This window comes from Monodon monoceros, unplaced genomic scaffold (assembly GCF_005190385.1).
Source record: "Monodon monoceros isolate NGI ecotype Baffin Bay Population unplaced genomic scaffold, NGI_Narwhal_1 Super_Scaffold_7, whole genome shotgun sequence".
In the NCBI taxonomy this organism is placed as follows: domain Eukaryota; kingdom Metazoa; phylum Chordata; class Mammalia; order Artiodactyla; family Monodontidae; genus Monodon; species Monodon monoceros.
Window position 1 is genome coordinate 99,150,413 of NW_021703784.1, and position 27,117 is coordinate 99,177,529.

At 39.6% G+C, this 27,117-nt stretch overlaps 1 protein-coding gene across 2 annotated transcripts in view; it reads left to right on the forward strand.

Moving 5' to 3' along the window:
* Positions 1-27,117, forward strand: part of RTN3 (reticulon 3) — a 58,018-nt gene that overhangs the window by 22,283 nt on the left and 8,618 nt on the right. The window contains exon 2 of one of the 2 annotated variants that reach the window (XM_029207110.1): positions 4,272-6,332. The exons of the other annotated variant lie outside the window; for it this stretch is intronic. Within the exon in view, the coding sequence (XP_029062943.1) occupies positions 4,272-6,332 (2,061 nt within the window). The remainder of the gene's footprint in view (positions 1-4,271; positions 6,333-27,117) is intronic. 2 annotated transcript variants of the gene reach the window in all.

Genomic DNA, 27,117 nt, shown 5'->3' on the forward strand with positions numbered 1-27,117 from the left:
AGTTATTCCATCAGGCAGTTTTCCAGGGTACAGTAATTTTAAAACCTAACACCCTTCCAACTCCCTGGAGTTTTCTGCTCTTTTGCCAGGTACAGACTTTGACAACACTAATGACTATTGTGTCATACTGACTAATTGGAAGAGTCTTTACTTATGGGAGCTTAGTTTCTAAAGGCTTATTAGATTCTGGTCTTTGTTTTATTTAATGTTTTCATGCCATTTTAAGTTCTTTACTTCCAGACCAGTTTTTTCATTGTCTTGGTACAAGTCAGCTCTGTTCAAGTTTGTGAGGGTTTCAAGTAGCCAAATAAACTTCTTTCCATTTGCTGAAATTCTAAACAAGATAATTATTAAAATTAAAACAAACATGAGGATGCTAACTTATTTTGCTACATGTGGGAAACCTTGATTGACAATCATGAGAGCTAATATCTGCATCTCACAATCACTGAGGAAGGAATGCGACATCATACTCTGTTTACGCCCTAAACCTGTGCCCTGAAAACACTATCCAATCCAAGTATTAGGTCACAAAATTATTGTTAGGGAACATGATTAACGTTCTTTTGTATATATAATAGTTACATCATATTGACAGATCTTCAGTAAAATGCTTGAAGTCTGTCAAGCAGTCATGGCATTCAGTACAGAACTTGTTGTTATTCTGAGAATACGATTTCTAGCCTAATCTTCTAGCTTTACCTCAGATTATTATATACCTAACTCGAAACTTTTGGAGTATTAAGAGTTCAAGGAGGGACTTCCCTGGCAGTCCATTGGTTAAGACTTCACCTTTCAATGCAGGGGGTGCGGGTTCAATCCCTTGTCTGGGAGCTAAGATCCCACATACCTCTCAGCCAAAAAACCAAAACATAAAACAGAAGCAATATTGTAGCAAATTCAATAAAGATTTTTTAAATGGTCCACATCAAAAAAAATCTTTAAAAAAGAAAAAAGAGTTCAAGGAAATTAGAAAAGAAACAAGGCTTAGAAAACTGAAAAGTTTGTGTCCTGACAAAGCAAAACATTTCTACCATGCTTTTTTTTTTTTTTGGCCGCACTGTGTGGCTTGCGGGATCTTAGTTGCCTGGCCAGGGCCCACGGCAGTGAAAGCACCAAGTCCTAACCACTGGACCGCCAGGGAACTCCCTACCGTGCTTTTTTTGTTCGTAGTACTGTGTGCATTCTTTCATTAGCAGTCAATGTAGGTTGCTTTCTTTTTCATTTCATCCAACCCACCTCCACATCATCATCATTTTACTTACTGATTTTGCTTATTTTCTGTCTCCCACTCTGTATTGTAAGCGCCACAAAGGCAAGGATTTTTTCCGTGTTGTTCACTGCTTTTAATCTAGTTTCTAAAACAGTGTCAGGCACATGATAATGGCACTCAGTAATTACTAATGAATTATTACTAATTCATTTTGTCCACTTGTTTCTGTAAAATGACAGGTCTAAATCTTCTGAAATCTCAGTCTCTATAAAACATATAAGCTGAGCTTTCCCTCTGAGGTGGAGTCAGTTTTGTTCACCTCAAGGTTCCATTCCTGTTTGTTTGTTTGTTTTTAAAATTTTTTTTTTTTTGGCCACGTTGGGTCTTTGTTGTTACACGCAGGCTTTCTCTAGTTGCAGTGAGCCGGGGCTACTCTTAGTTGTGGTCCACAGGCTTCTCATTGTGGTGGCTTCTCTTGTTGCGGAGCACGGGCTCTAGGCGTGCAGGCTTCAGTATTGTAGCACGCAGGCTCAGTAGTTGTGGCTCGCGGGCTCTAGAGCACAGGCTCAGCAGTTGTGGTGCACGGGCTTAGTTGCTCCGCGGCATGTGGGATCTTCCCGGACCAGGGCTCGAACCCGTGTCCCCTGCACTGGCAGGCAGATTCTTAATCATTGTGCCACCAGGGAAGTCCTCCATTCCTGTTTGAAGGGAGGGGGGCGGTCCCAGTTTTACCTTATTCCAGATTTAGTCCATTGAATGTTTCCTGGTAGGAACAGTCATCAGTAAATTCAGTAATAATACATAACTCAGATTGTGGAATATTTCTTTTCTTTTTTCCTTTTTTTAAAATAAACTTATTTATTTTTGGCTGCGTTGGGCGTTGGGTCTTCGTTGCTGTGCACGGGCTTTCTCTGGTTGCCTTGAGCGGGGGCTACTCTGTTGTGGTGCGCAGGCGTCTCATTGCGGTGGCTTCTTCTTGTGGAGCACGGGCTCTAGGTGCGCGGGCTTCAGTAGTTGTGGCACATGGCTTCAGTAGTTGTGGCTCGCGGGCTCTAGAGCGCAGGCTCAGTAGTTGTGGTGCACGGGCTTAGTTGCTCCGAGGCATGTGGGACCTTCCTGGACCAGGGCTCGAACCCGTGTCCCCTGCATTGGCAGGCGGATTCTTAACCCCTGTGCCACCAGGGGAGCCCTGTGGAATATTTCTGATTTAAATGTAGGCTATAGTTCTTTAAATTTCAGGTTTTTTAAAACATTTTAACCTACAGTGGTGAGCTTCATTTATCCTTAATCCAGTCTTGCTGAGTATCCATACTATACAGTGATAGATGCAAGCCATGTTTACTGCATTAGAACTAAATATGAATTACAGCTTACTTCTGTCTCACTGGTACAGTTTATACCACCAAACTTTATTTTTCCTCAATTTACAAAGACTTTCCCTGCCCCCCCCCACCCCGACAATTACAGTTGCACTGTTCTAAAAGTCAGAGATCCTATTACATCAGATTTCAGTGATGTATTAAAATAGGGGAACTTTATCTGGCATTTGGAAACATTTTTATAATAGTGGAATTTTATTTCTTGCAGTAAGATATTATTCCTTTTCATCTTTATAAAATGGTTTTGAATAAATCATAATTCTGCTTTTGTCTGGTTAGTATTCAGCTTATCACTGAAAAAGAACATAAGCTGAGTAAAAGTAATCCCAAAGCTTTTTCTCTTTCACATCTTCCCAATTACTCATTCACACTCAAGGAAGGCATTGCTGTCCTGAGCCTACTTAGGTCTCATCTGACCAAGCTGAATGTTTGATTCATTCATTTGGAACTATTTATTTAAGACCTACTTTGTTCCAACTCCAGAGATACAACAGTGTGTAAGAAAGATAGTGCCTGCCCTTGGGACAGTTGTTTTGAACTTTTCCCCAGTAAAAACTTCCTAGATTGGTTAGTTGGAAAACAATGTGGTAAATCAGTGGCTACTGTGATATTAAAAACTGTTAAGACTTAATTAATGTATTACTTTTAGGGGGATATTTTCTGTTTTAAAAGGATTTCTGAAGATTACTCTTCTTAATAAAGGAAACCAATTTACACAGTTCAGTTTTGTTTGAATTGGCAAGGTGGTGCAAGAGATTTTGGAACAGACCAACCTTTTCAGTGCCCTTTAGTTTAAGACATTGAGGCCATCTGTTCCTGGGGCCCATCTTCCCTATGGATGGAATAGACTACTTCTAGTCTGATTTTCAGGCTTAGGAGGGGTCCGCTATATCTCTGGGGGTGGGGGGGAACTCTGGTCACTTCTTTTTTTCCTTATCAGACTGTCAGACTCTAACAGTGGTTTTATAGAAGGTGTGTGCCCTGAATTGTTCCCCCTACTGATGAGAGCATATCAGTACTTCATAATATCAAGTTGTTTGTTTTATATGGATTACATTGTTTCTGTTGAATAGCTATACCAAATACCAAAGGAAAAACACTTCCCCAGATTATCCATCTTATTATCCATGCTTTACCATTAAAGGGAAAAAGTAATTGAAGAGTATTTTGTTGTGAAAATTTTTTGTCTTTTGCAATTTGTAGCATGATAAGCCTTTTCTGTTTCACTGCTGACAATTTTATGCATGTCTTATAGGATAACTGTTGCTCATTGTTTTGTTATATATTTATGTGTGTGTATATGTACATTTTAAAATAAAAAGCATGCTGCTTGGCCTGACTAGCTAATGTGTAATTGTACCTGGTAAACAATTTTTTTTTCTTTCAAATTCTGACCATAGAGGGATTGAGCTCTCTTTGCTCTGATGAGCCACCTTCAGAAATTATGACTTCCTTCTTTTGTTCATCTTCTGAAATATATAACACTGACCTTACAATACTACATGGAGAAAAAAGCAAAGTGTTAGGCAGCCAGCCTATTTTAGCCAAAGAAAGAAAAGACTGCTTGGCTCTTCTAGATGTGAAAAAGATGGAAAAGCCTCAGGGAACCAGTAAAGACGTAGCAGACTCCCCAGTTTCTGTTGCAGAAGGAGTTCACTGTAACCGTCCTTCCATTCCAGACAGTTTCCCAGATCATCCTGCTTTTCTCTCAAAGGAAGTTGGTCACATGCAAGAGCAGATAAATAAAGATCAAGAGTCCAAGAACCCAAATGAGGTACCAAGTAGGGACGATAGAACTGCCTTGGATGCAGATGACAAATTCACTTTGCTAACAGCCCAGAAGCCACCCACCGAGCAGTATAAAGCAGAAGGTATTTGTACATATTCCTTGTCCCCCTCTGAAGTTTCAGGAGTTGGTATTATGGAAAAGGATTCCCCTGAATCACCATTTGAAGTAATTATTGACAAAGCAGCATTTGACAGAGAATTTAAAGACGCATATAAGGAAAACATAAATGATTTTGGTAGCTGGGCAGTGCACATTGATAGAGAATCACCTGCAGACATTTCTGAGTCTAATGACAAAGTATTTCCACTGAGAAATAAAGAAACAGGGCGTTCCCCAGCCTCTGCGTTGCTCACTAGGCAGTTTTCACACACAACTGCAGCATTGGAGGAGGTATCTAGATGTGTAAATGATATGCATAACTTTACTAATGAAATACTGACTTGGGATTTGGTTCCCCAAGTAAAACCGCAGAGTGATAAATCTGACTACATCACAAAAGCTACAGGACCCGACATGGGTGAATATATCTCAGAAATTCCAGTTGTAAATCTTAAAAGTAACACTCATCAGAAAATTCCTGTATGTTCTATCAGTGGGAGCACTACTATCCCTAAATCAACAGGTGATTGGGCAGAAACATCTCTCCCACAGGAAAACGCTATGCCAGACTGTCTCAACTCCACACAGGAAATCAATATCAAAGGTGTGCAAGGCAGTGTGCAAAAAAGAGATGGCACACTTTCAGAGTTACCTGGATCTACATTTGAGAAATGTGTCTCTCTTGGTTCTGGAGTGGCCACAGTGAAAGTGGTTTTACCTGATGGCCACCTGAAGGGTGAAATGAACTGGCAGACCTCTGTGTTGGGAGGAGTGACAGAGGCTGACAGTTCTGGTGAGTCTGATGACACGGTGATAGAGGACATCACAGCAGATACTTCATTTGAGAGCAACAAAATTCAGGCTGAAAAACCTGTTTCCATCGCAAGTGCTGTTGTAAAAACAGATGAAAGAGCAATCAAAGAGATTCTTCATTGTAATAGGGAAGACAAAACATCTGGAAACTTTGACGGATTCGTCAGTGACTCTGGGCCACGACAAGTTCAGCCTGATTTTCTTGGAAGGAGTCCAGCTGGTGAGGCAGCATGTTCACAAGTACCTAATATGAATGTCACGTCAGAAGATGTGAAGCAGTCAGATAGTATGAGTGTAGTTGCTCCTGAAAAGCTTGTTGCAGCTGAGAACCCCAAACTTCCTTCAGCATCTCCAAAGGTTTATAATGGTAAGACAGAATTCTCACGAAACGTGACCACCTCTGCCTATTTGGAGTCATTGCATGAAAAATGTGTTAAAGATATAGATGATTCTTCCCCAGAGGACCTGATAGCAGCCTTTACAGAAACCAGAGAGAAAGGAATAGTAGGTAAAGGTGAAGGAAATACCTTCGAAGCAACATCAGAGAAAACTAAGGACTTTAAAACAGCTCTTCCTGTAGATGTTTTACATGAAAGTGAGTCGGGTGGTTCTGAAATTAAAAACATAGAAGGCAAATACAATGAACAAAGCAAGGAAATAGATGGGAGGGAGCTTCTGGATGTTTTCCCTACCCAGGGTACTCCAGTAGCATCTCTTGACTTAGACCAGGAACAGCTCACAATCAAAGCACTGAAAGAACTGAATGAAAGGAAGCTTGAGAAGTCAGCTTCTGTACAGGATGAAATAGAATCTCCCGAAGAAATACTCAAGCAGACTTTAACATTTGCTCCAGAATCTTGGCCACAGAGATCCTATGATGTCCTAGAACACAGAGATGTCAAGACTGGATCTGATCTCGGGATTTCCAGGAAGCCCACTATTACCAAAGAAGCTGCTAGGGTAGATATCACTTCCAGCCTTAACAAGACTGAACTGGTAAACAAGGGCGTCCTAGCAAGACTTCCGACAGAATTCTCAGGTAACTGTTTACATTAGAAGTACTGCATGTGGTTAATTCTGCTATGATTGATTTTTTAGAGTGCTATTTTTTTTAGCTTCTGATTTATATCACCCAAATTACAGCTAGGATAAAAATATACAGTAAAATGGGAAAAGGTAGATTTTTTTTAATGGTTGCTTGATTTGGTTTTCTTGTATAAATATTTTCCAAAGCAGTGGACTACCTGTTAATATTCTCCTAAAGAAAAAATTTTATGGTCCAGTTTTTTCAAGGTTCTCCTTTCCTTATACGTTGGCCCTAGGGGAGATTGCTGCTTTTAAGAATATCGCTAGGCTCTTATTTATTTACAAAGCTTATTTTTTATTATTTATTTATTTATTTATTTTGCGGTACGTGGGCCTCTCACTGTTGTCGCCCCTCCCATTGCGCAGGCTCAGCGGCCATGGCTCATGGGCCCAGCCGCTCAGCGGCATGTGGGATCTTCCCGGACCGGAGCACGAACCCGTGTCCCCTGCATCGGCAGGCGGACTCTCAACCACTGCGCCACGAGGGAAGCCCACAAAGCTTATTTTTAAATCTCTGTAATAGTAGCACTGCTGGGCACTTGGGTTTTTTGCTATGGGCCTTGGAAAATCTATTTAGCAATCAAAGATAAAGGAATCCCTGCTGGGAACATAGTAAATGAAACTTTTAATTAATTTGATCTTACACCGCAGAGATTTTATGCTCTGAAAGTAGGTAACCAGTATTGCAGTACAACTTTGTGAGTAATACTTAAGAGAACTCATGCATTGTTCTACTTTGGACCTTGTTTATCATGCTTCAGGCCAAAACCCAATATATGGTACTAGAAGCCCTTCCCCTCGTCTTCTATTTATTTGAGTGATTACTTTCCTAGCGGTTGGCCTTCAGTTAAATTATTTCAAATGCTCTCTGTTCTGGTGTCTTAGAAAGTACGATGAAAAGATATATAAAACCCTTCAAAAGTGACCCCCAACCTCTAATCTGATACCAAGTTCTGCACTTACCGTATGGTCAGTGTTAGGTGCTATGTAGGACTCTGTGGTTTTCCAAACTTTTTTTTTTCTTTTTTTGCGGTACGCGGGCCTCTCACTGCTGTGGCCCCTCCCACTGCGGAGCACAGGCTCCGGACGGACGCGCAGGCTCAGCGGCCATGGCTCATGGGCCCAGCCGCTCCGCGGCACGCGGAATCCTCCTGGACCGGGGCACAAACCCGTGTCCCCTGCATCAGCAGGCGGACTCTCAGCCACTGCGCCACCAGGGAAGCCCTTCCAAACTTTTTAAACAATAGATCCCGTCTTTCAAATGAAATCATATGCAGAGTTATAATATTTAAAACAAAAAATATTTTCGTTAGGATAAATTTATAAGTGAGATTATACCACTTACTTTTTTTTTTTTTTTTTTCTGTAAAGGTTTTATGCAGAGTAAGGAGGGGGGCTCAGTCCTTAGCAGCTGCTTTCCTCTCCTCATAGTATCCAGAACACTGCTCAGCTCCTCCTGCAGGGGCACTCCTTGTAAGGAGTAAAGCCCCATGCCTCTCAGAGCTTGTCCCTCACTAACTTGCTTTACTTGGTAAGGTGCCCTGCTGGCATCTGTGGGTCACCTTCCTTGCTCACGTTCTGGGTCATCTTGAAGCCCATAGTCATGGGCTGCTACAGAGCCATGGCTGCTGCCCTTAGTGCCTGCAGCAGAAAGGCACTGTTTACTTTTTATAAAGACGTTTCCTTACTGAAGACCATGGGCAGATTATTTAATCTTACTAAATTTTAATCCTAGAATAGAGATACTAATGGTGCTTACTTTATAATAATAGTGAGAGGATTACATGTGAAAATGCAGGTAATGCAGGGCCTAGTATATAGTGAATATTCATTTAGCACCAAGTACAGGACCTGGCATACAGTAGGTACTGGATAATTATTTGTTAGTGAATGAATTGTTAATAATTATCAGTGAAAACATAGAGGCTTTTTTATAAACTCAGAAATTTGAAATGGCAGTTAAGGATAGCTGTTATACTTTAGTAATTGAAGACTGTTGAACTTGGATTAAAGAGAGCTGAATTATTGTTGCTTTACAGTGTCTAGAAGTGTGACTTTAAACAATTACATTACATCACCTTTTGGGGCCTCAGTTGTAAAGTGAGGATGTTGAAGTAGGTGGTCATCAATATCATTTCAATAATATGATTCTCTGACTCTGGTATATTCTAGCTTTCTTCATTAGTTGTTGTCAAAATTCTTAAAGGTAATTCTTGTGAGTGATGAGGCATATAGAAATTAGGCAACAATCCAGAGTCTAGTTCTGGCAGATACCTGCTTTGGTGTGACCTTAGACAACTGGCAGGATTGCTTTGGCATCTTCCTTTGGTAATATTCTGGTAGCTATTTTGCCCTGTTTCACAGTGTTGTAGTGAACAAAGTACTGTGTACTAATTATCAGCGAGTCTCAACTGAGTTATTTAATCTAGTGTGAGAGGTGAAAAGGAGTATGGGAGTTCAGGAGATTGGTCACTGACCAAATTCTGTGATTAGCAGATATTTTTAGATGATAATTAAAGAAGACTAGTATAATTAGACCAAGAAGCTAAAAGGTCTTCCTTAAGGTTTCAGAATTGAAAACTTTTAAAATTGTCTTCATGAATAAATCTTTTAAAATATAAACTATAGCAAAATATACCAGAGTCTACTTCTAAGTAGTATATCTGAGTAGTCTTCCTTTCCAAAGTAAAACCAGTTCTGTAATTATGTCCTGCCTAAAGTTGTTGGGGAAAATAGGCAAAAGAAACAATGAAAAAATTAATGGTATTTTATTTTTCTTTTGCTGGTATATATGACAGTATATAACAAAGAACTAGAAATGACCTAGCAATTTTGTTTCTAGGTATGAATTCTAAGTTAAAAAATAAAAAAATTTTAAAAAGCAGGCTTCCCTGGTGGCGCAGTGGTTGAGAGTCCACCTGCCGATGCAGGGGACACGGGTTCGTGACCCGGTCCGGGAAGATCCCACGTGCCGCGGAGCGGCTGGGCCCGTGAGCCATGGCCATTGAGCCTGCGTGTCCGGAGCCTGTGCTCCGCAACGGGAGAGGCCACAACGGTGAGAGGCCTGCGTACCGCAAAAAAAAAGCATTTATGTGCAAAAACAGCTACAAAGATGTTCTTTGTAGGGCTGTTTATGATAGTGGCATATATCTCAGTATCTTAACAATTAGAGATTGTTTTCGTATCTTTTAATATATCTGTACAGTCAAATACTATATAGCCATTGGAATTGTTATAGGTTGGTGTTTCTTTTTTTTTTTTTTTGCGGTACACGGGCCTCTCACTGCTGTGGCCTCTCCCGTTGCGGAGCACAGGCTCAGCGGCCATGGCTCACGGGCCCAGCCGCTCCGCGGCATGTGGGATCCTCCTGGACTGGGGCATGTACCCGTGTCCCCTGCATCAGCAGGCAGGCTCTCAACCACTGCGCCACCAGGGAAGCTCTGTTTTGTACTTTTAAAGCTTTACTAATATTATTTTTGTTATGCAACTTGTTTCATTCAACATTAGGTTTTTTTTAACTCTTTTCATGTTGAAATATGTATAATTCTATTTAACAGCTGTGTAGTAATGAAGTTTATTACTATGTTATTTCCCTTTTAATTAAGATTTGGATTATTTTCCATTTTTGACTGTTATAGACGGTGCTGAAGTTAACATCCTTGTACTTGCCTGTTTTTACACATATGCACATATTTCTCTAGGGTCGTTGTGCCACTGCTTATCAGTTTCACTTCTGGGTATGTGCATTATTTTTCTAGTTACTGTCAATTTGCTGTCAAAGTTGAAGTTTCTTCTGTTATGTGAGAATGTTCATAATTAATAAAAACTATATTGTTGAATATAGCAGAGTTTTTATTACATGATGAATGCTTAAAGTAGAAAAAAACAAGTTAGAAAACAAGGTTTTCAGAATAATACCTACTTTGGTATCATTAAAAGTGAATCTGTAATACCTACACACAGTGATTCTGAAGTAAGTTTTTAAAAACAAGATCACGATGACTTTTCTTGCAATATGGCCAAGTAGGCTTTCACTGGACCTGATCTTTCTGCACATAACTTGTCCTCTGGACAGAATTGTGGGGGCAGCGAGGGAGCCCTGGAAATACTGGAAAATGAGCAAAAGCAGACAGATTCTGTAAAAGGGCTGACACTTTCAGGAAGAGATAGCATGAAATTAATTTTCCATTTTTACTGCTTTTAGCCAGAGGAAGGCTGAAGTTGGCACCTGGCAGCTTGGTTTAAAACTTAATAGAAAACTTACCAGAGGACAGAATTCAGGTCAACCACAGCCATTCGACCACTGAAAAGTGAGGGGAGGAGGAATCCTGGAAAGGAGGGATCTGGAGAGTGACAGCCTAAAATTCGGAGTATAAGCTCTCTATATAAGCTTCTGTTTAATCCCTGAACCACAAAGATAAAAGAACTGAACTAAGATTTGAGGTATTGATTGCCCAGAGAGTTTGCAGTTTGGGTCTAAGCCAAATTTAACTGCATACTAAAACAGAAATATCGGTACTCTGCAGAGGAATATAACAGAGTCCAGAGGCTATACAGCATAATATTCACAATGTCCAAGGTATTATCTATAACTGCACAACATTTTAAAAACCAGGAAAATATAACTTAGTCTGAAGAAAAAAGACAACCAACAGAAACTAACTTCGTATGTTAGAATTGAGAAACAGGTTTTAAGGCAGCTACTATAACTGATCAGTTGAAGTAAAGGAAAATATTCTTGCACTGAATGAAAACAAAGGAAATCTCAACTGAGAAATAGAAACAAAAAAGAGCAAAGTGGAATTCTATAATACAGAAGCTAAAATTGAAATTCACTTAGTAGCCTTAACAGTAAAACAGAGATGATAGAAGAGTCAGTGAACTCGATGATAGATGAACAGAAAACTACCCAACCTGAAGAATAGAAAGAAAAAAATACTACCAAGCTTCAGGGACTTTTGGGACAATATTATAAGAGCTAACGTGTATAGCTGGAATCCCAGAAGAGAAGAAAGTGAGAGGCTGGAGAGGAACATATTTGAAGATAAAACGGCAGAAAAAAACCCTTCAAATTTTATGAAAAACATATTTACTGATTAAAGAAGCTTAGCAAACACCTACTAGGATAAGGATGAAGAAAACCATACCTTGGTATGTGTGTCAGAGGTTCCCAAGACCACTGTCAGGCCCAGTGATTTGCTAGAAGGACTCACAGGATTCAGAAGCTGTTCTACTCAACTGTATACAGCAAAAGGACACAGATTAGAATTGACGAAGGGGAAAGACACATGGGATAAAGTCCAGGAGGAACCAGGTGCAAGCTTCCAGGTGTCCAGTAGAGTCGCACAGAGCTGTCCTTCATTCTCCCCTCAAGGACACGTGACAGCATGTGCAAAGTGCTGCCAACTAGGGAAGCTCACCCAGTCCTGGGTGTTCAGGGTGGCACGCAGTATCCCCATGACTTCCCTCAGCTACTCAGACCCCAGCCACCTAGAGCAAGAACAGGTGTTTGCCATAAATCATATTGTTCAGGTAGACTTAAGTGGTCATGCTGGTACAGCATGGCCCAAGGCCCCAGGTATGCAAAAACACTTATCAGCCAGAACATGCCAAGGGCTCAGAGTTCATCTCCCAGGAGCCAGGCAAAGCCAGTCCTGAAGACAGACCTTTCTTTGGCATGTTCACATTTGAGCATTCCAGAACTGCCAAGTTAATCCTTTCCTTCCCAGTATGTCTTAGGCAAATTGCTGAAATGAAAGATAAGGAGAAAACTGACACATATAAAGGAATGACAATTATAATTAGAGCTTACTTCTTACCACTAACCACAGATGCCAGAAGACAGTGAAATAACATCTTTTAAAGTGCCATACGGGGAAAAAAGTCAACCAGGATCTCTGTTAAGCAAAAATACCTTGCAAGAATGAAGGCAAAATAAAGACATTTTTAGATAAAAGAAAACTAAGAGAATCTATCACTAGAAAACCTGTACTACAAGAAACAGTAAAAGAAGTTCTTCAGATTGAAGGGAGTTGATACCAGATAGAAACTTAGACCTTCAGGAAAGAATGAAGAGCATTGAAAATGGTAAATAGCTGAGTAAAAATAAAAGACTTATTTTTTTTCCTCTTCTTTAAAATATGTAAGACTGTTTAAAGGAGAAATTATAATGTGTGCGGAGATTATAATGTTTATTTCATATGACAATTTATAACAAAACACAAGAGTATGTGAATCTATACTAGAGCAGGGGTTCCTACATTTTTTATGGAGTGGTACAATATTTTAAGTAGATTGAAAAGTCAAGGGTGTATGTCTCCTAAAAGGTGGGAGACTTGGTGCCATCACTATGTTAGTGGACTGAAGACTACAATCAGAGTGACAGACTGCATAAAAATTCAAGACCTACTTATATGCTGACTATAAAAGATATGTATTAAATGTAAAGACACAGGGCTTCCCTGGTGGTGCAGAGGTTGAGAGTCTGCCTGCCAATGCAGGGGACACGGGTTCGTGTCCCGGTCCAGGAAGATCCCACATGCCGCAGAGCGGCTGGGCCTGTGAGCCGTGGCCGCTGAGCCTGCACATCCGGAGCCTGTGCTCCGCAATGGGAGAGGCCACAACAGTGAGAGGCCCGCGTACCGCAAAAAAAAAAAAAAAAAAAAAAAAAGTAAAGACACAGAACTTGAAAGGAAATGGATGGAAGAAGGTATACCAAGAAATATATACATGTATGCCATGCAAAAGTAAGCATAAGAAGACAAAGGGTATTACCAGAAGTAAAAAGTGACATGTTATCGTGATAAAAGATATCAAGACGTCTTGACAGTTGTAAATGTATATGTGCCTAATAACAGCTTCAAAATAAATGAAGCAAAAATTGACAGAATTAAAGGGAGGAATAGGGAGTTCTTTAGTCATAATTACTGGTTTTAATACCTCTTTCTCAGCAATTGATAAACCAACTACGCAGAAACACAAAGATCTGAACAGCACAATCAACCACTTTGGCCTACGTGATACTTACAGAACACTGTGCCCTATAGCGGGATAATACACATTCTTTTCCAGGCACACAAGGTATACATTCACCAGTATAGACAATATGCTAGGCCGTAAAACAACTCAGTACATTTAAAAGATTAAGGCCATACAAAATATGTTCTCAGACCATAATGAAATAAAAACTTTAAACAATGAAGATAATCTAGGAAAATTCCCAAATATTTGGAAATTAAGCAAGTCACTTTTTATATAATCTATAGCTCAAAGAAGAAATCATGAGAAAAAAATTTTAATGTTTTAAACTGAGTGACAGTGAAAATACAATATATCAAACTTGTAGAATGTAGTGCTGAAAGGGAAATTTATGGTTCTAAGTGCATGTATTAGAAAAGAAAAATATCTAAGTTCAGTGATCTAAGGTTTCAACTTAAGCTGGAAAAAGCAAAGCACATCCAAAGGAAGCAGAAAGAAAGAAAGAATAAAGATAAGAGCAGAAATTAAAGGAATAAAAAACATTAACAAAGCCAAAATTTGGTTCCTGAAAAAGATTAACAAAATTGATTTCTTGACTGATCAAAAAAAAAAAAAGCAAATACAGATTACCAATATTAAGCATGAAAAGGGGGTTATTTCAGATCCTACAGATATTAAAAGGACAATAGAATATTATGAACAACTTTATGCCAACTTAGATGAAACAAATTCCTTGAAAAATACAATTTACCAAAGCTAACACAATTTCTATTAAATCCATTATTAAAAATCTCACCAAAAACAGTCGAGGCCCAGTGGTTTTACTGGGGAGTTTTTTCAAGCATTTAAGGAAAAAGAGAACACTTTCCAACTCATAGACTAGTATATGTATAGTAATACCAAAACTGGAGAAAGACGCTACAAAGAAAATTAGAGACTAGTATCCCTATGGAACATAATAAGATGAGAAATCCTTCACAAAATATTAGCAAATCAAAAAAAAATGTTAGCAAATCAAATCCAGCACTCTGTCAGATACAGAAAAGGTATTTGAAAAAGTTCAACATCCTGTTCTGACAAAAATTTTCAGCAAACTAGGAATAGAAGGTAATCTCCTCAGTCTAATAAATGATATCTATTGAAAACTATAGCTGACATTATGCTTGATGCCAAAATATTGGACACTTTCCCCTAACATTGGATACAAGGCAAAGATGCTCACCCTCACCATTTGTATTCAGCATTATACTGGAGGTCCTCCCCTTTAAATTAAGACAAGAAATAGAAATAAAAGGAATGACTATTGGAAAAGAAGTTGTTAAGCTGTCTTAATATGCAAATTACATGATTGTGTACATAGAAAATCCTAAGGAATCTATTGATACAAAGCAACTACTAAGACTAATAAGTGAATTTAATTTAGCAAGTTTACAGGATTTTAGGTTAATACACAAAACTCAGTTTCGTTTGTTACATACTAGCAACAAATAATCAGAAAATTAAAAAGTTTTAAAGTTCCATTTACAATAGCACCAAAGCATAAAATAGGAATAAATTTAACCAGAAGAAAAAAATGTGTAAGACCTCTATACTGAAAATTACAAAACTGCAGAGAGAAGCTCAAGAATTGTCTAAGAAGAGAGCCATGCTGTGTTCATGGATTGGAAACCTCGATATCGTAAAGAAGTCAGTCCTACCCAAATTCACCTATGGATTCAGTACAGTTCAGAGTCCTAGAAGAATTTTTCAATAGAAATTGACAAGCTCATTCTAAAATTTCTCTGGAAGTACACAGACCTAGCAAATCCAAAGCAATCTTGAAAAAGGACAAAATTGAGGGCTTGGAATAGTCCAAGACATTATAAAACTCCAGTAATAAAGACTGTGGAACTTGCAAGAGAGTCAACAAGTAGGTCAAAGAAACAGAGAATCCAGAAATAACACATTACCAAAAATTTGGCAACTTAGCACAACTTTACGATCTCACAGTTTTCAAGGGTCAGGAGTCCAGGCACAGGTTAGCTGGATCCTCTGCTCAGGATCTCACCAGGCTGAAATAAAGTGTGATTCTGAAATCACCAGGTGTGAACCCGGGTTGGGATCTCATCTGAGGCTCAGGGTTCTCTTCCAGGCTCACTGATTGTTGGTAGGATTCACTGGAGGTGGAAGGACCGGATCCCTCTTTTCTGGCTGGCTGGCGGTGGGGCGGGGATCGTGCTCAGCACCAGGAGGCTGCCCTCAGATCCTGGTCTTGCGGCCCTCTCACAACATGGTAGCTTGCTTCTTCAAAGCTGTCAGGAGAATTTCTCTCTAGTCTGCCGCAGGATCTCATATAGCTGAAACTTAAACACGAGAGTGACTATCCCATCGTATTCACAGGGTCTGCTCACATTTGGGGGTAGGAGGAAGTATTATATAAGGCATGTACACCGAGGAGTAAGAGTCTTGGGGCCATCTTAGCATTCTGCCTACCACAATCCCTACTTCATATGATATGCAGAAATGAACTTAAAATGGAACGTTAAAAACTAAAATCATGAAACTTTTAGAAGAAAGCGTAGGAGAATATCTTCATGACCTGGAGATAGGCAAAGGTTTCTTAAGTCACAGAATGCACTAGCCATAAAATAAAGGATCGGTGAGTTAGACTTCATCAGAAGTAAAACTTGCTCATTAAAAGACACCACTAATAGGCAAGCCATTGACTAGGAGAAAGTATTTACAAAACATGTGTCTGATGAGGGACTAGTATCCAGGAAATATTTAAAACTACATTTCTACAATAAAAGTGCCAACAACACAATAAAAGAAATTGGGCAGAAAAGATTCTGGCACTTACAAAAGATATGCAAATAACCAATAATCCAGTGAAAATGTGTTCAACTTCACAAGTCTTCACATAACTAAAATCAAAATAAGTTATCACTACACATCCACCTGAATGGCTAAAATTAAAGACTGACAACAACTAACTCTCAAACTATTGGTAAGAATGCAAAACAGTACAGATATTTTGGAGAAAGGTTGGCCAGTTTCTTAAGAGAACTAAACATGCATGTGTCCCATGACCTGGCAACTCCACTGCAGAGAAATGAAAACATTCATACAAACACTCGTATATGTTCATAGCAGTTTTATTCATCACAGCTCAAAGCTATTCATCGATAAAGGAGTAGATAACCTGTGGTATAGCTAGTTATCTTTTGATACTTGCAGCAAATACGGGTGAATCTCAGAAATTATGAATAGTGGAAGAAGCAGTACAGAAAGGATTCATACTGCATGATTCCATTTATATGAAATCGTAGAACAAGCAAACTATTCTATGTAGGGAAAAGAACCAGAGCAGAGCAGTGGCTTCTTCTTGGCGTGTTGTCTGGGAAAGAACATGAGAAAACTTTTTGGGGTGATGATAATGTTCTGTAGTTTGATAGGGTTACATAGGTGTGTGCATGTGTCCAAACTCAGCGAATGTATTGTATATTTCATTGTATGTAAATCTTATATCAAAAGAAAAACAGTAAATATTGAACTTTGTTAATGATATGCAAGCTGAAGATCGTTTCCTGATATTTGTTATTTACTTTGAAATATATTTTTAAAAATTGGGCTAGTGGATAAGAGGAACAGATACATAAGTAAGTATAGTAAAACATTAATGATCATGGTGATGGTTACACAACAATGAATGTACTTATATACTTGAAAATGGTTAAGATGGTAAATTTTATGTTATGTATATTTACCACAGTAAAAAAATTAAAGTAAGACATTGCTGGTATTGAATAAAAATCTAGGTAGTGATTATATGGGTGTTCACTCTAAACGATTTCTAATGTGCTATATGTTGGGAGGAAGTTAAATCTTGGGGGGAATAAGGCAGAGTGGAGAAAAGCTCTCCCAGTTACCAACCAGATTCCCATTTTTTCCGTGAGGGAAACAGTAGAGCTCCCAGGAAAATAGAATGAGATCTCAGAAGTCAAGGGTATGTATATTACCTAATACTTCATTTTTAAAATTTCTTTTGCTTATTACTGGTAAAGATTTTAGAGACTATGAGCTGTTTTTTAGAAGAAAACAGTTTTATCACTTATTACGGTAGTCTGAAACCATGTCACTTATCTGCCTTACTTAACAAACTGTCAAAGAAGCATACAAGTCCAAGTGTATTGTAACCATAGGAGAAGTGTCATGTTACCAATAACAAGACTAGCATCGGAAGATTGAATTAGAAATAAATGTGTGCAAAGGGCATAAAATCACTTTTTTAAGTTTGGGCTTTCACAGTTATTAGCAATTAACGTGTTTTGTTTAATTTTAGATTGGATCTGGTTATCTTCTGTAGACTTAAGTGTAGACTTTCTTAGTTGGAGAATTAAGTAGTTGTGAAACGTGCAAATAACCAACTGTACCTAGAAAAAAAAAAAAAGAAAACTAAAGCCAGAGTTTTGTGCCTTTATCCTTTCCATCATGATTCAGCACTGCATTTATTATCTTTATATATTCTTTTGATAACTTAGTTCAAAAGTTCACATATTCAGATCCACCTAGTTATTCTTTTGGGCAAGGGTAGTCAAGGCCATTTTGTCTTCTGTGCTTTTAAAATCTGAAATGGAAAGCAAGTGGGGTTGTTAGGTTATTTTAATGAATGAAAAACTTTTTTCTTGACCGTCTTTGAGAAGAATGCTAGCTTGAAAGGGGTTCCTACAAATTTCTTTGGCCTGCTGCCAGGTGCATCCATGGCCAAAAGCATTGTGTTTGTCTTTGACGGTGACAGTTTTGTATTTTTTCAGTGATCCTTCTGTGCCATTTTGAGTGGAGTGTCTTTGGTAAGCATAAATCTGTAGTAGAGCAGACTATTAACCCATTTCAGCAGCCACAAAATTTGGATCTGAGTTTATAAACACATTATCCACAATGTCTTTTGCAACTCAAAAAGTGGCTTCACTTATTATGAACTATTAATGCAAAGGTAACCAAAGAAAAGAACTAATCAGTGTGAAAATGTCTGCATACTTTTCTTTACATGAGTAATTATTCATATAAAAAACTGAACTGCCCATTTCCATTTCCCCTTTTATTACTGAACAGTTTCCCTTTTGTGGTCATAAATCCTTTTTTTTTTTTCTTTTAGCTCTTTCAGTTACATTTAAATCTTAGAGATGTATATTTACAAATTTTGTAAAATTAGTGCACAGAAGATAGAACATGTTGTATGGATCCTTAGTTGGTGATTTATTCTTGGAAATGAAAAAGATGATAGACTACTAAAGGTTTACCTTGAAATTTCTTGCACATTTATTCCTTTTCAGAATAAGCATTTGAGCAGCCTTTCTTTTCTTCGAGGTGTATACTTGGGAGAGTGAAGTTTGAGAATGGCTTTGGGAATGGTTGAAGTTGTCATGAAACCAAGAGATTTCCCCAAATTTAGGAATGAAAATCAATGGTGCTGCTGTTCTTTGAATTGGCAGGAACCAATTTTTTTCCCTCTGCTTTGAGATTACCTTTGGATGTGTTAGTGCTCTCTTTTGGTGTAAGAACAGTACTGCGTCCTTAAATAATAACGGGCAAGAGATAGACATCCTTGAAAGTTTTTAAAATAAAAAGTATGCTCACATTATAGAAGATTTGGAAAATAAAAGGAAGGAGGGAATCAGTCATAATTCTACCAGCAATATAAACACTCTTGGTGAATACATACATTCATTGTCAGATGCTTCATCTGCCATTAGCAAAATAATTAAGGTAACTGAGAAATTATTGACTTTACTTACATAAATTTATGCAGAGAAGCTGTATTGTATATTGAAATGGATTCTAAGAAACAGTACAGCACAAGACTTTAAACATGTTGAAACATAACTAGAAACAAGGGTCTTTCGAATGAAAATAAATTTTAGGTCATGTGATAACAATGGTAAAGTTATAACTGAAAAGTAAGGAAAACACTGACTTTGCACTTCTGAGAACTTTCGGCTTTCATTTTTTTTTCTAGTACCCATTGAACTAGCTTGGGTCAGTACTCAGGACTTTGGAAGAGGCTAGCCAAAGCTAATTCTGTCTCTGTCAGGTAGTGTACTAGAGTGGCGGTTTGTTAGCCCACTGGCTCTCAATTAAGATCTTCTTTTCCTGTGGATAGATTCAAGGAGGTAGACTTTGTCAGGCCACGGTGTTTGAATGTGGAGGGTCAGGGAGAAGGAGTGGGGAGCCCTGTTTCCGTAACTCTGTCTTGGGTTACTGCATGGAGGGTAGAATAAATGGGGTTTGAGGTGTTATGAGGTGCTTCTAAGTGATCTCTTCTGTTTCCACCTCTATGTCAAAATCTCCTGAATCTATGCCAGTCCAGCCTGCCCTGTAGGCCCACCTGTCGTATTGCATTTGCCTCCTGGCCCTCTGCCTCCCTCTAACCTTTTACAGGCCCTTCTCTTCATTTAATCATAGTGCTGACAGTGCAACTTCTTTTTCATTGGAAATTTTATGTGGAAGCTTGGTATGTAAAATAGATCAAAGGAGCTGATTTGGTTGAAAGGGTCCCTAATAATCCCTCAATCTTAATTTCTTCTTTTTTCTTTTCTTTTTTTTTTTTTTTGCGGTACGCGGGCCTCTCCCGCCGCGGAGCACAGGCTCCGGACGCGCAGGCCCAGCGGCCATGGCTCACGGGCCCAGCCGCTCCGTGGCACGTGGGATCCTCCCGGACCGGGGCACGAACCCGCGCCCCCCGCATCAGCAGGCGGACTCCCAACCACTGCGCCACCAGGGAAGCCCCCCAATCTTAATTTCTTAGTATCATAGCAACAAAGAGGAAAAGAAAATAACTTTAATTCTCTGTAGCAGATTTTAACTTTAGTTCTTCAGTTTTCCATTTTAATTGTAGCAGGAATTAGCAGTCAAATGAATAATAATAGCTGACATTTGTATTACTACCTAATCAGTAGTGTTCTGAGTGCTTCTACAGATTAACCCATTTAATGCAGGCAACGTCCCTAAAATCCAGATACTGTATGATTCCATTTTGCAAATGAGGAACCCAAGGCACAGAGAGGTTAAGTGTCTTGCTCAGAATCACACAGCTAGTAAATAGAAGAGGATGCAAACCCAGGCAGTCTGGAGCAGAGTTTGTTCTTTGCTGTACTGATTCTGAAGCTGGGGATAAAGCAAAAAAAAACCAAAAAAACTTTATTGAGGTATAATTGCTATGTATGCACCCATGAAACTATCACCACAGTCAAGATGATGAACATCTCCATCACACAAAAATTTCATTGCTCCCTTTTTTTTTTTTTTCTTGCGGTACGCGGGCCTCTCGCTGTTGTGGCCTTTCCCGTTGCGGAGCACAGGCTCCGGATGCGCAGGCTCAGCGGCCATGGCTCACAGGCCCAGCCGCTCCGCGGCATGTGGGATCTTCCTGGACCGGGGCACGAACCCGTGTCCCCTGCATCAGCAGGCGGACTCTCAACCACTGCGCCACCAGGGAAGCCCTGTTTGTTTTTTTAACACCTTTATTGAGATATAATTCACATACTATACAATTCATCCATTAAAGTGTACAGCTAAATGGTTTTCTGCCATCACCACTATCCAATTTTAGAACATTTTAGTCCCCCCACAAAAAAGTGACTGCTAATACCTGTTAGCAATCACTCCCCATTTCCCATCACCACCACCACAACCCTAAACAACCACTCATCTACTTTCTCTCTACAGATTTGCATATTCTAGATGTTTTCTATAAAAGGAATCATACAATATGTGGTCTTTTGTAATCAGCGTCTCACACTTGGCCTGATGTTTTCATGTTTTGTCTGTGTTGTAATATGTAGCATCAGAACTTTATTCCTTTTTATTGACAAATAATTATTGCATTGTATGGATATACTACCTTTTATTTGTCCATTCATCAGTTAATGGGTGTTTAGATTGTTCCCACTTTTTCCCGGTTGTGAATAACGCTTCTGTGAACATTGGCGTACACAGATTTTTGTGTTGTATGTTTTTATTTCTCTTGGCCATTTGCTTAAGAGTGGAACTCCTGGGTCATATAATAACTCTATGTTTAACTTTTGAGGAACTGCTAAATTGTTTTCCAAAGCGGCTGCACCATTTTTCATTCCCACTAGGAATGCATGAGGTTTCTAATTTCTCCACATCCTTGCTAATATTTGTTATTGTACTTTTTATTATAGCCATTCTAGTGGGTTCACCGTGGTTTTGATTTGCATCTCCCTAATGACTAATGATGTTAAGCCTCTTTTTATGTGCTTACTGGCCATTTGTATACCTTTGGAATGTCTATTTGGGCCCTTTCTCTCTTTTTTTTTAACATCTTTACTGGAGTGTAATTGCTTTACATTGTTGCGTTGGTTTCTGCTGTATAACAAAGTGCATCAGCTATACGTATACTTACATCCCCGTATCCCCTCCCTCTTGTGTCTTCTCATTTTTATTATGTTTCTTTTTTTCATTTAGGCTGTTCTTTTTATTATTGAGTTACAATTCTTTATTCTTATATATATATTGGACACAAATACCTTATCAGATAAGTAATTTGCAAATATATTCTCTCATTCTATGAGGTTTCTTGTCATTTTCTTGGTACTACTTATAGCACAAAGGTTTTTAATTTTGATATAATCCAATTTATCTATTTTTTCTTTTGTCATTTGTGCTTTTGGTATCATATCTGAGGAACCATTGCCTAATCCAAGATCAAAAAGATGTGCTCCTGTGTTTTCTCCTAAGAGTTTTAAGACACTTTCTCGATTTTCTGAAACAACCATTCCATATCTTTTTCTCTCTCCATAAACCATCTTCACCCCCCTGCCCTCTTCCAGCTGATGACCTCAGCTCCCTTTTGTTGAGAAAATAAAAACATTCAGACAGGAGTCCCTCCTCTTCCATTCTTCAGATCCGTGAATGGGCCTGTGTCTGTGTCTCTGCATCCTCTTCACTGTGTTACTCTAACCAGGATCAGTCCCTTCACCTGGCCTCTGGATCTCCATCCCTCCTTTCTCCTGGACTTCACTGCTTCTGCTCCCTATCTTCAGTCTCCCTTGCTTGTGACTGCATAGAAGCGTGCTCTAGTGTTTCCCGTATGTTAAACCATCCCTTGGCTCCGAATGTCTCTACTCCCCTTCACAGCCAGGCTTCTTAGGCATCTTCTCTCACACTGCCTCCATGTCTCACCACTGATTCCTCTTCAGCCCCCGCCAGCTGTTCACTGAACAGCTTTGGTCAGATCACCAACTATCTCCACATTACTAAGTCCAGGATCGCTTTTTTCCTTACACAACCTCAGCAGAATTGGCCCGTTTCCACATCCTTCTCCACAAAGCACTCCTTTCTCAGCTTCTGTGATGCCATACATACTCTCCTAGTTACCCCCTGCTTCCTTGGTTATTTTCTCTAGTTCCTCTACTTTTACTCAGCTACTAAATATCGGGGTACCTCAGAATTAAGACTGGGCCTTCTTCCCTATCAATACTACGTAACCGCTTCCATTTCTGTGACTTCCTTTTTTTGTGTGTGTAGTCGGCAGTCCATGGCTCTTAATATTATTTGTGTGCTGATGATTTCCAAATGTGTGTCCAGCTCAGACGTGTCCTGTTTGCTTCCCACTGGTAGATCTAACCACCTTCTTTATGGATGTCTCTAGACATCCATCCCCAAACTAACATGGCCTATACTCCGCTCTTTCTCATCTCAGTAAATGACACCACATCCATCCATTTGCTCAGGCCCCAAAACTAGGTCTCATCCATGTTTCTTTCCCCCATCACCTCCCATATCCAGTTCATCACCAAGTTCTGTCTGTTCTGCCTCCAAAATATAGCCTGTCCACTCTGCTCCATCCTGACCTAATCTAAATGACAATCATTTCTTATTTGAAGCCTGGTGTTAGCCTCCTAGGGAGTCTCTCTGCCTGTACTCTTGCCCCATCCCAATCCATTTTCTATACAGCAGTAAAAGTGTTCCTCTTTTTAAAATATATCATGTTGGGACTTCCCTGGTGGCGCAGTGGTTAAGAATCCGCCTGCCAATGCAGGGGACACGGGTTCAAGCCCTGGTCTGGGAAGATCCCACATGCCGTGGAGCCCCTGCGCCACAACTACTGAGCCTGTGCTCTAGAGCCCTCGAGCCACAACTGCTGAGCCCACACGCCTAGAGCCCGAGCCCGTGCTCCACAAAAAGAGAAGCCACTGCAATGAGAAGCCCACGCACCACAAGGAAGAGTAGCTCCCGCTCGCCTCAACTAGAGAAAGTCCATGCACAGCAACGAAGACCCAATGCAGCCAAAAATAAATTAATTAAATTAAATTTAAAAAAAAATATATATATATATATAATGTTATTCCCCTGCTTGGCATTCTTTAGTGACTTCCCATTTCACGTGAGGTAAAGTCCAAGCTCCTTACTTTGCTCTGTGAAAATACTCTATGATCTAGTCCCTGCCAGTCTCTCCAGCCTTATTTCACACCGTTCTCCCCTTCACTCACTACATACCATCTACACTGGCCTTCTGTCCTCCCCTAAGGAATGCCAAAGCCCACCACCACCATCCCCAAGAGCCTGTGCACATGAATCTTCTAGCCTAGGATACCCTTCCCCTGGCTTTTTTGCGTGGCCTGCTTCTTATCCTTCGTGTCTCACCTTTAGTGTCAACTCCTCAGAGACGCTTTTCCTGACCACTCTACCTACAGCAGTGCATGTGTGCACACACATTACTCTCATAGCACAATGGGTTTATATTCTTCCCGGCCTCGGTTACAAGTGACATGTATCTTGTTTGTTATTCATTGCTTCTCTTCCCCACTGGAATGTGAGTAAGGACCTTGTTTGCTTTGTTTATTGTTGTGTTGTATTCCCAGTTCCTAGCACTTGCCTGGCACGTGGTAGCCACTAAATTAAAGCTTACTGAAAGAGAGAAGGATGGGAAAGGAAGGAAAGAAGACACGTTAAAAATAAGGAATTTCCTGTTTTAAAAAGTCTTACACTGACGTAGTAAGAGCAGTTGAATAAAAGTAGAAGAGAAAAAGAACATTTCATGGAATCGAACCATTGCAGCCTCTTGCTGGTTTCCTGGTTATGAAATAAACGCTAAACCTAAGTCCAGTGGCTTCACATTTTAAACTTTCGGCATCTGTCTCCTTTCTTGCTTTTCCTGCGTGTGTCTCATCCTCCTAACTCTCCCTCAGTGTTTGCAGACTATGCCTGTTCCCTTTGTTTGATATTGTGTTCTCAGAACCCTTGGTCCACTGTACTTGCTAGGAGTTAGGTGCAGAAACTTGACTGGTTTGAGGGGGTTATCAGAAAACAAATGAAAGTTGTGGTTATGCCATCTCTTGGTCCCTGGCTTAGTTTAGCTCACGTTTAAGGACAGCTATGAAGCAACAGCTAGGAAGAGCCTGCTGTGGATAAATAAAGTGACAAGTGCTCTGACGAAAAATAAGGCAGAATGAGGAGATAGATGAGTGATAGAGAATGAGGAGGAGAGGATGTGAGATAGGGTGGGCAGCCTCTGAGGCTGTATCCCATGCACCAGGACCTGAATGGGGTGAAGGAGCAAATTGTGGGAAGTTGTGGTCAAAGAGCATCCCAGAGGTTTGTTGTATTGAACCATCTTTTCCCAGCTTTCCCTCTGTTATCCCCCTTCTAATCAGGATGTTCCTGCTTCTAGCCCACACCACAATTCTACCGTTGTTTTTAAGGCCGAGCCCAGGGCCTTCCATACTGTTATGCAGCTTGTATACTGCACACCTATAGGGGGCACCAGTCACATGTGTTATCATTGTAGGTTTGACTATTTCGTCACGGTTTTCCAGCAGATGGCAGTAAAGTTCACGAGGAAGGGTGGCTTTTTCTAATTTGCACAAAGGTAGATTTGCATTTAGGCTAACGTTTTTATGCCTTTTTCCTTCTCTAATACATTAAGGTCTTTTTCTCTCTAGGCCCAGCCTTATCCTCTAAGCTTTTCTCTTTCTGTCCTTTCAAATATTTCAAACTTAAAGAATTGTAAGCACAGTAAGAAAAACTCCCATATAACCTTTGCTCTAGTTCACCAGTTGTTAACATTTGACCACTTTTGCTTTCACTCCCTCCCTCTCTCTATAGAACATGTTTTTTCCTGAACCATTTAAGAACTGCTTGCAAATGTCCTTCCCCTTTATCCCTAAATATTTTGGAGTATGTTTCCTTCAAACAGAAATTGTTTGGAATTGTTTTGCGTAGCCACAGTATATTTATTGAATTTAGGAAATTCAACATTGGTACAGTACTTTTATCAATTATATAGTGTACATTCAATTTTTTTCACTTGTCCCAGAGATGTTCTTTATAGCTGTTTTTACCCCCTTATCCAGTCTATGATCACAGTTTGCATTTATGTGTTGTCAAGTCTCTTTACTCTCCTTTTTTTTTTTTAATGTTAGAGCTTTTTTTTTTTTTTTTTTTTTTTTTTTGCGATACGTGGGCCTCTCACTGCTGTGGCCTCTCCCGTTGCGGAGCACAGGCTCCGGACGCGCAGGCTCAGCGGCCATGGCTGACAGGCCTAGCCGCTCCGCGGCATGTGGGATCTTCCCGGACCGGGGCATGAACCCGTGTCCCCTGCATCGGCAGGCGGACTCTCAACCACTGCGCCACCAGGGAAGCCCTCTTTACTCTCCTTTAATCTGAAAAAGTTCTTCAGCTTTTTCTTGTCTTTCATACCACTGATATTTTTGAAGAATACTGGTCAATTGTTCTGTAGACTTTTCTCAAACTGGTTTTATCTGGTGCTTTCTCATTAGATTCAGGTAATATGGTTTGGCAAGAATACCATTGAAGTGATGTGCCGTTCTCAGTGCATTACATCAAGAGGCACATGGTATCTGTTTGTTCCATTAATAAGCGTTCTGTGTTGAAACTGTTCTTGTAGTCATATGAACTGTGACATACATATATGGATTATAGTTAAAATTTGAGTGTTTTACCATGTGTTGTGTACAGTGCTAATAAGCATTCTGCATACATTAGCTTTATATGTTCCTTAAAACAACTCTAAGAAATAGATGTCACTTTCTTCATTTTATAAATGAGAAAACAAAGGTTTAGAAGGGTTAATTAAGGTAACATGGCTAAAAATGACCAGAACTCAAACTCCTGTCTCTCCAATTCCAAAGTCCTTACTCTTCTTTAGAAGGAAAGAGTAGCACAGAAGAAACTTGCATAGGGCTATTAGTGTTGAAGTTAGACTTCACGGATTGAAATTCAAATGTTGTGTCATTGCTAGATTGGAGGTAATTGCTAGCCCTCACACTCGGAGTTTTTGAGGTGTCTTTAAGGAGAGGAACTTAGATTTTTCCAGTTTGGATTTCCCAACCATAAGACCCACTTGCCTGAGACAGTCTTGGTTTATACCTATTTCCTAAGTTACTAACAGTGTCCCCATTCATTTTCAAAAGTATCATCGTTTAGTAATTATATGGTCCCCTACCCAAAATCCTTCCTTGAGTTCTCTTCAGATCAACATAGAGACTGGTGTTTCATTGTAACCAACGCTAACAGAACTTGGTATGTTTTTATAAGCATGGTTTGCTTAATTTAGTCAACAGCAAGATTTTCCCACAGTTGCTCTACTGAAACATTTAAAGTAAATGATGTTTTACCCCATCTTACTTCAGTAGCCACGACTAAAAAGTCAGTTTCTAAGTTTCTGTAAACCTGTCCAGAAACCAGAGGTACCTTTGGCAGTGTGAATCATCATCCCTGATGTAATTTGATTTTCA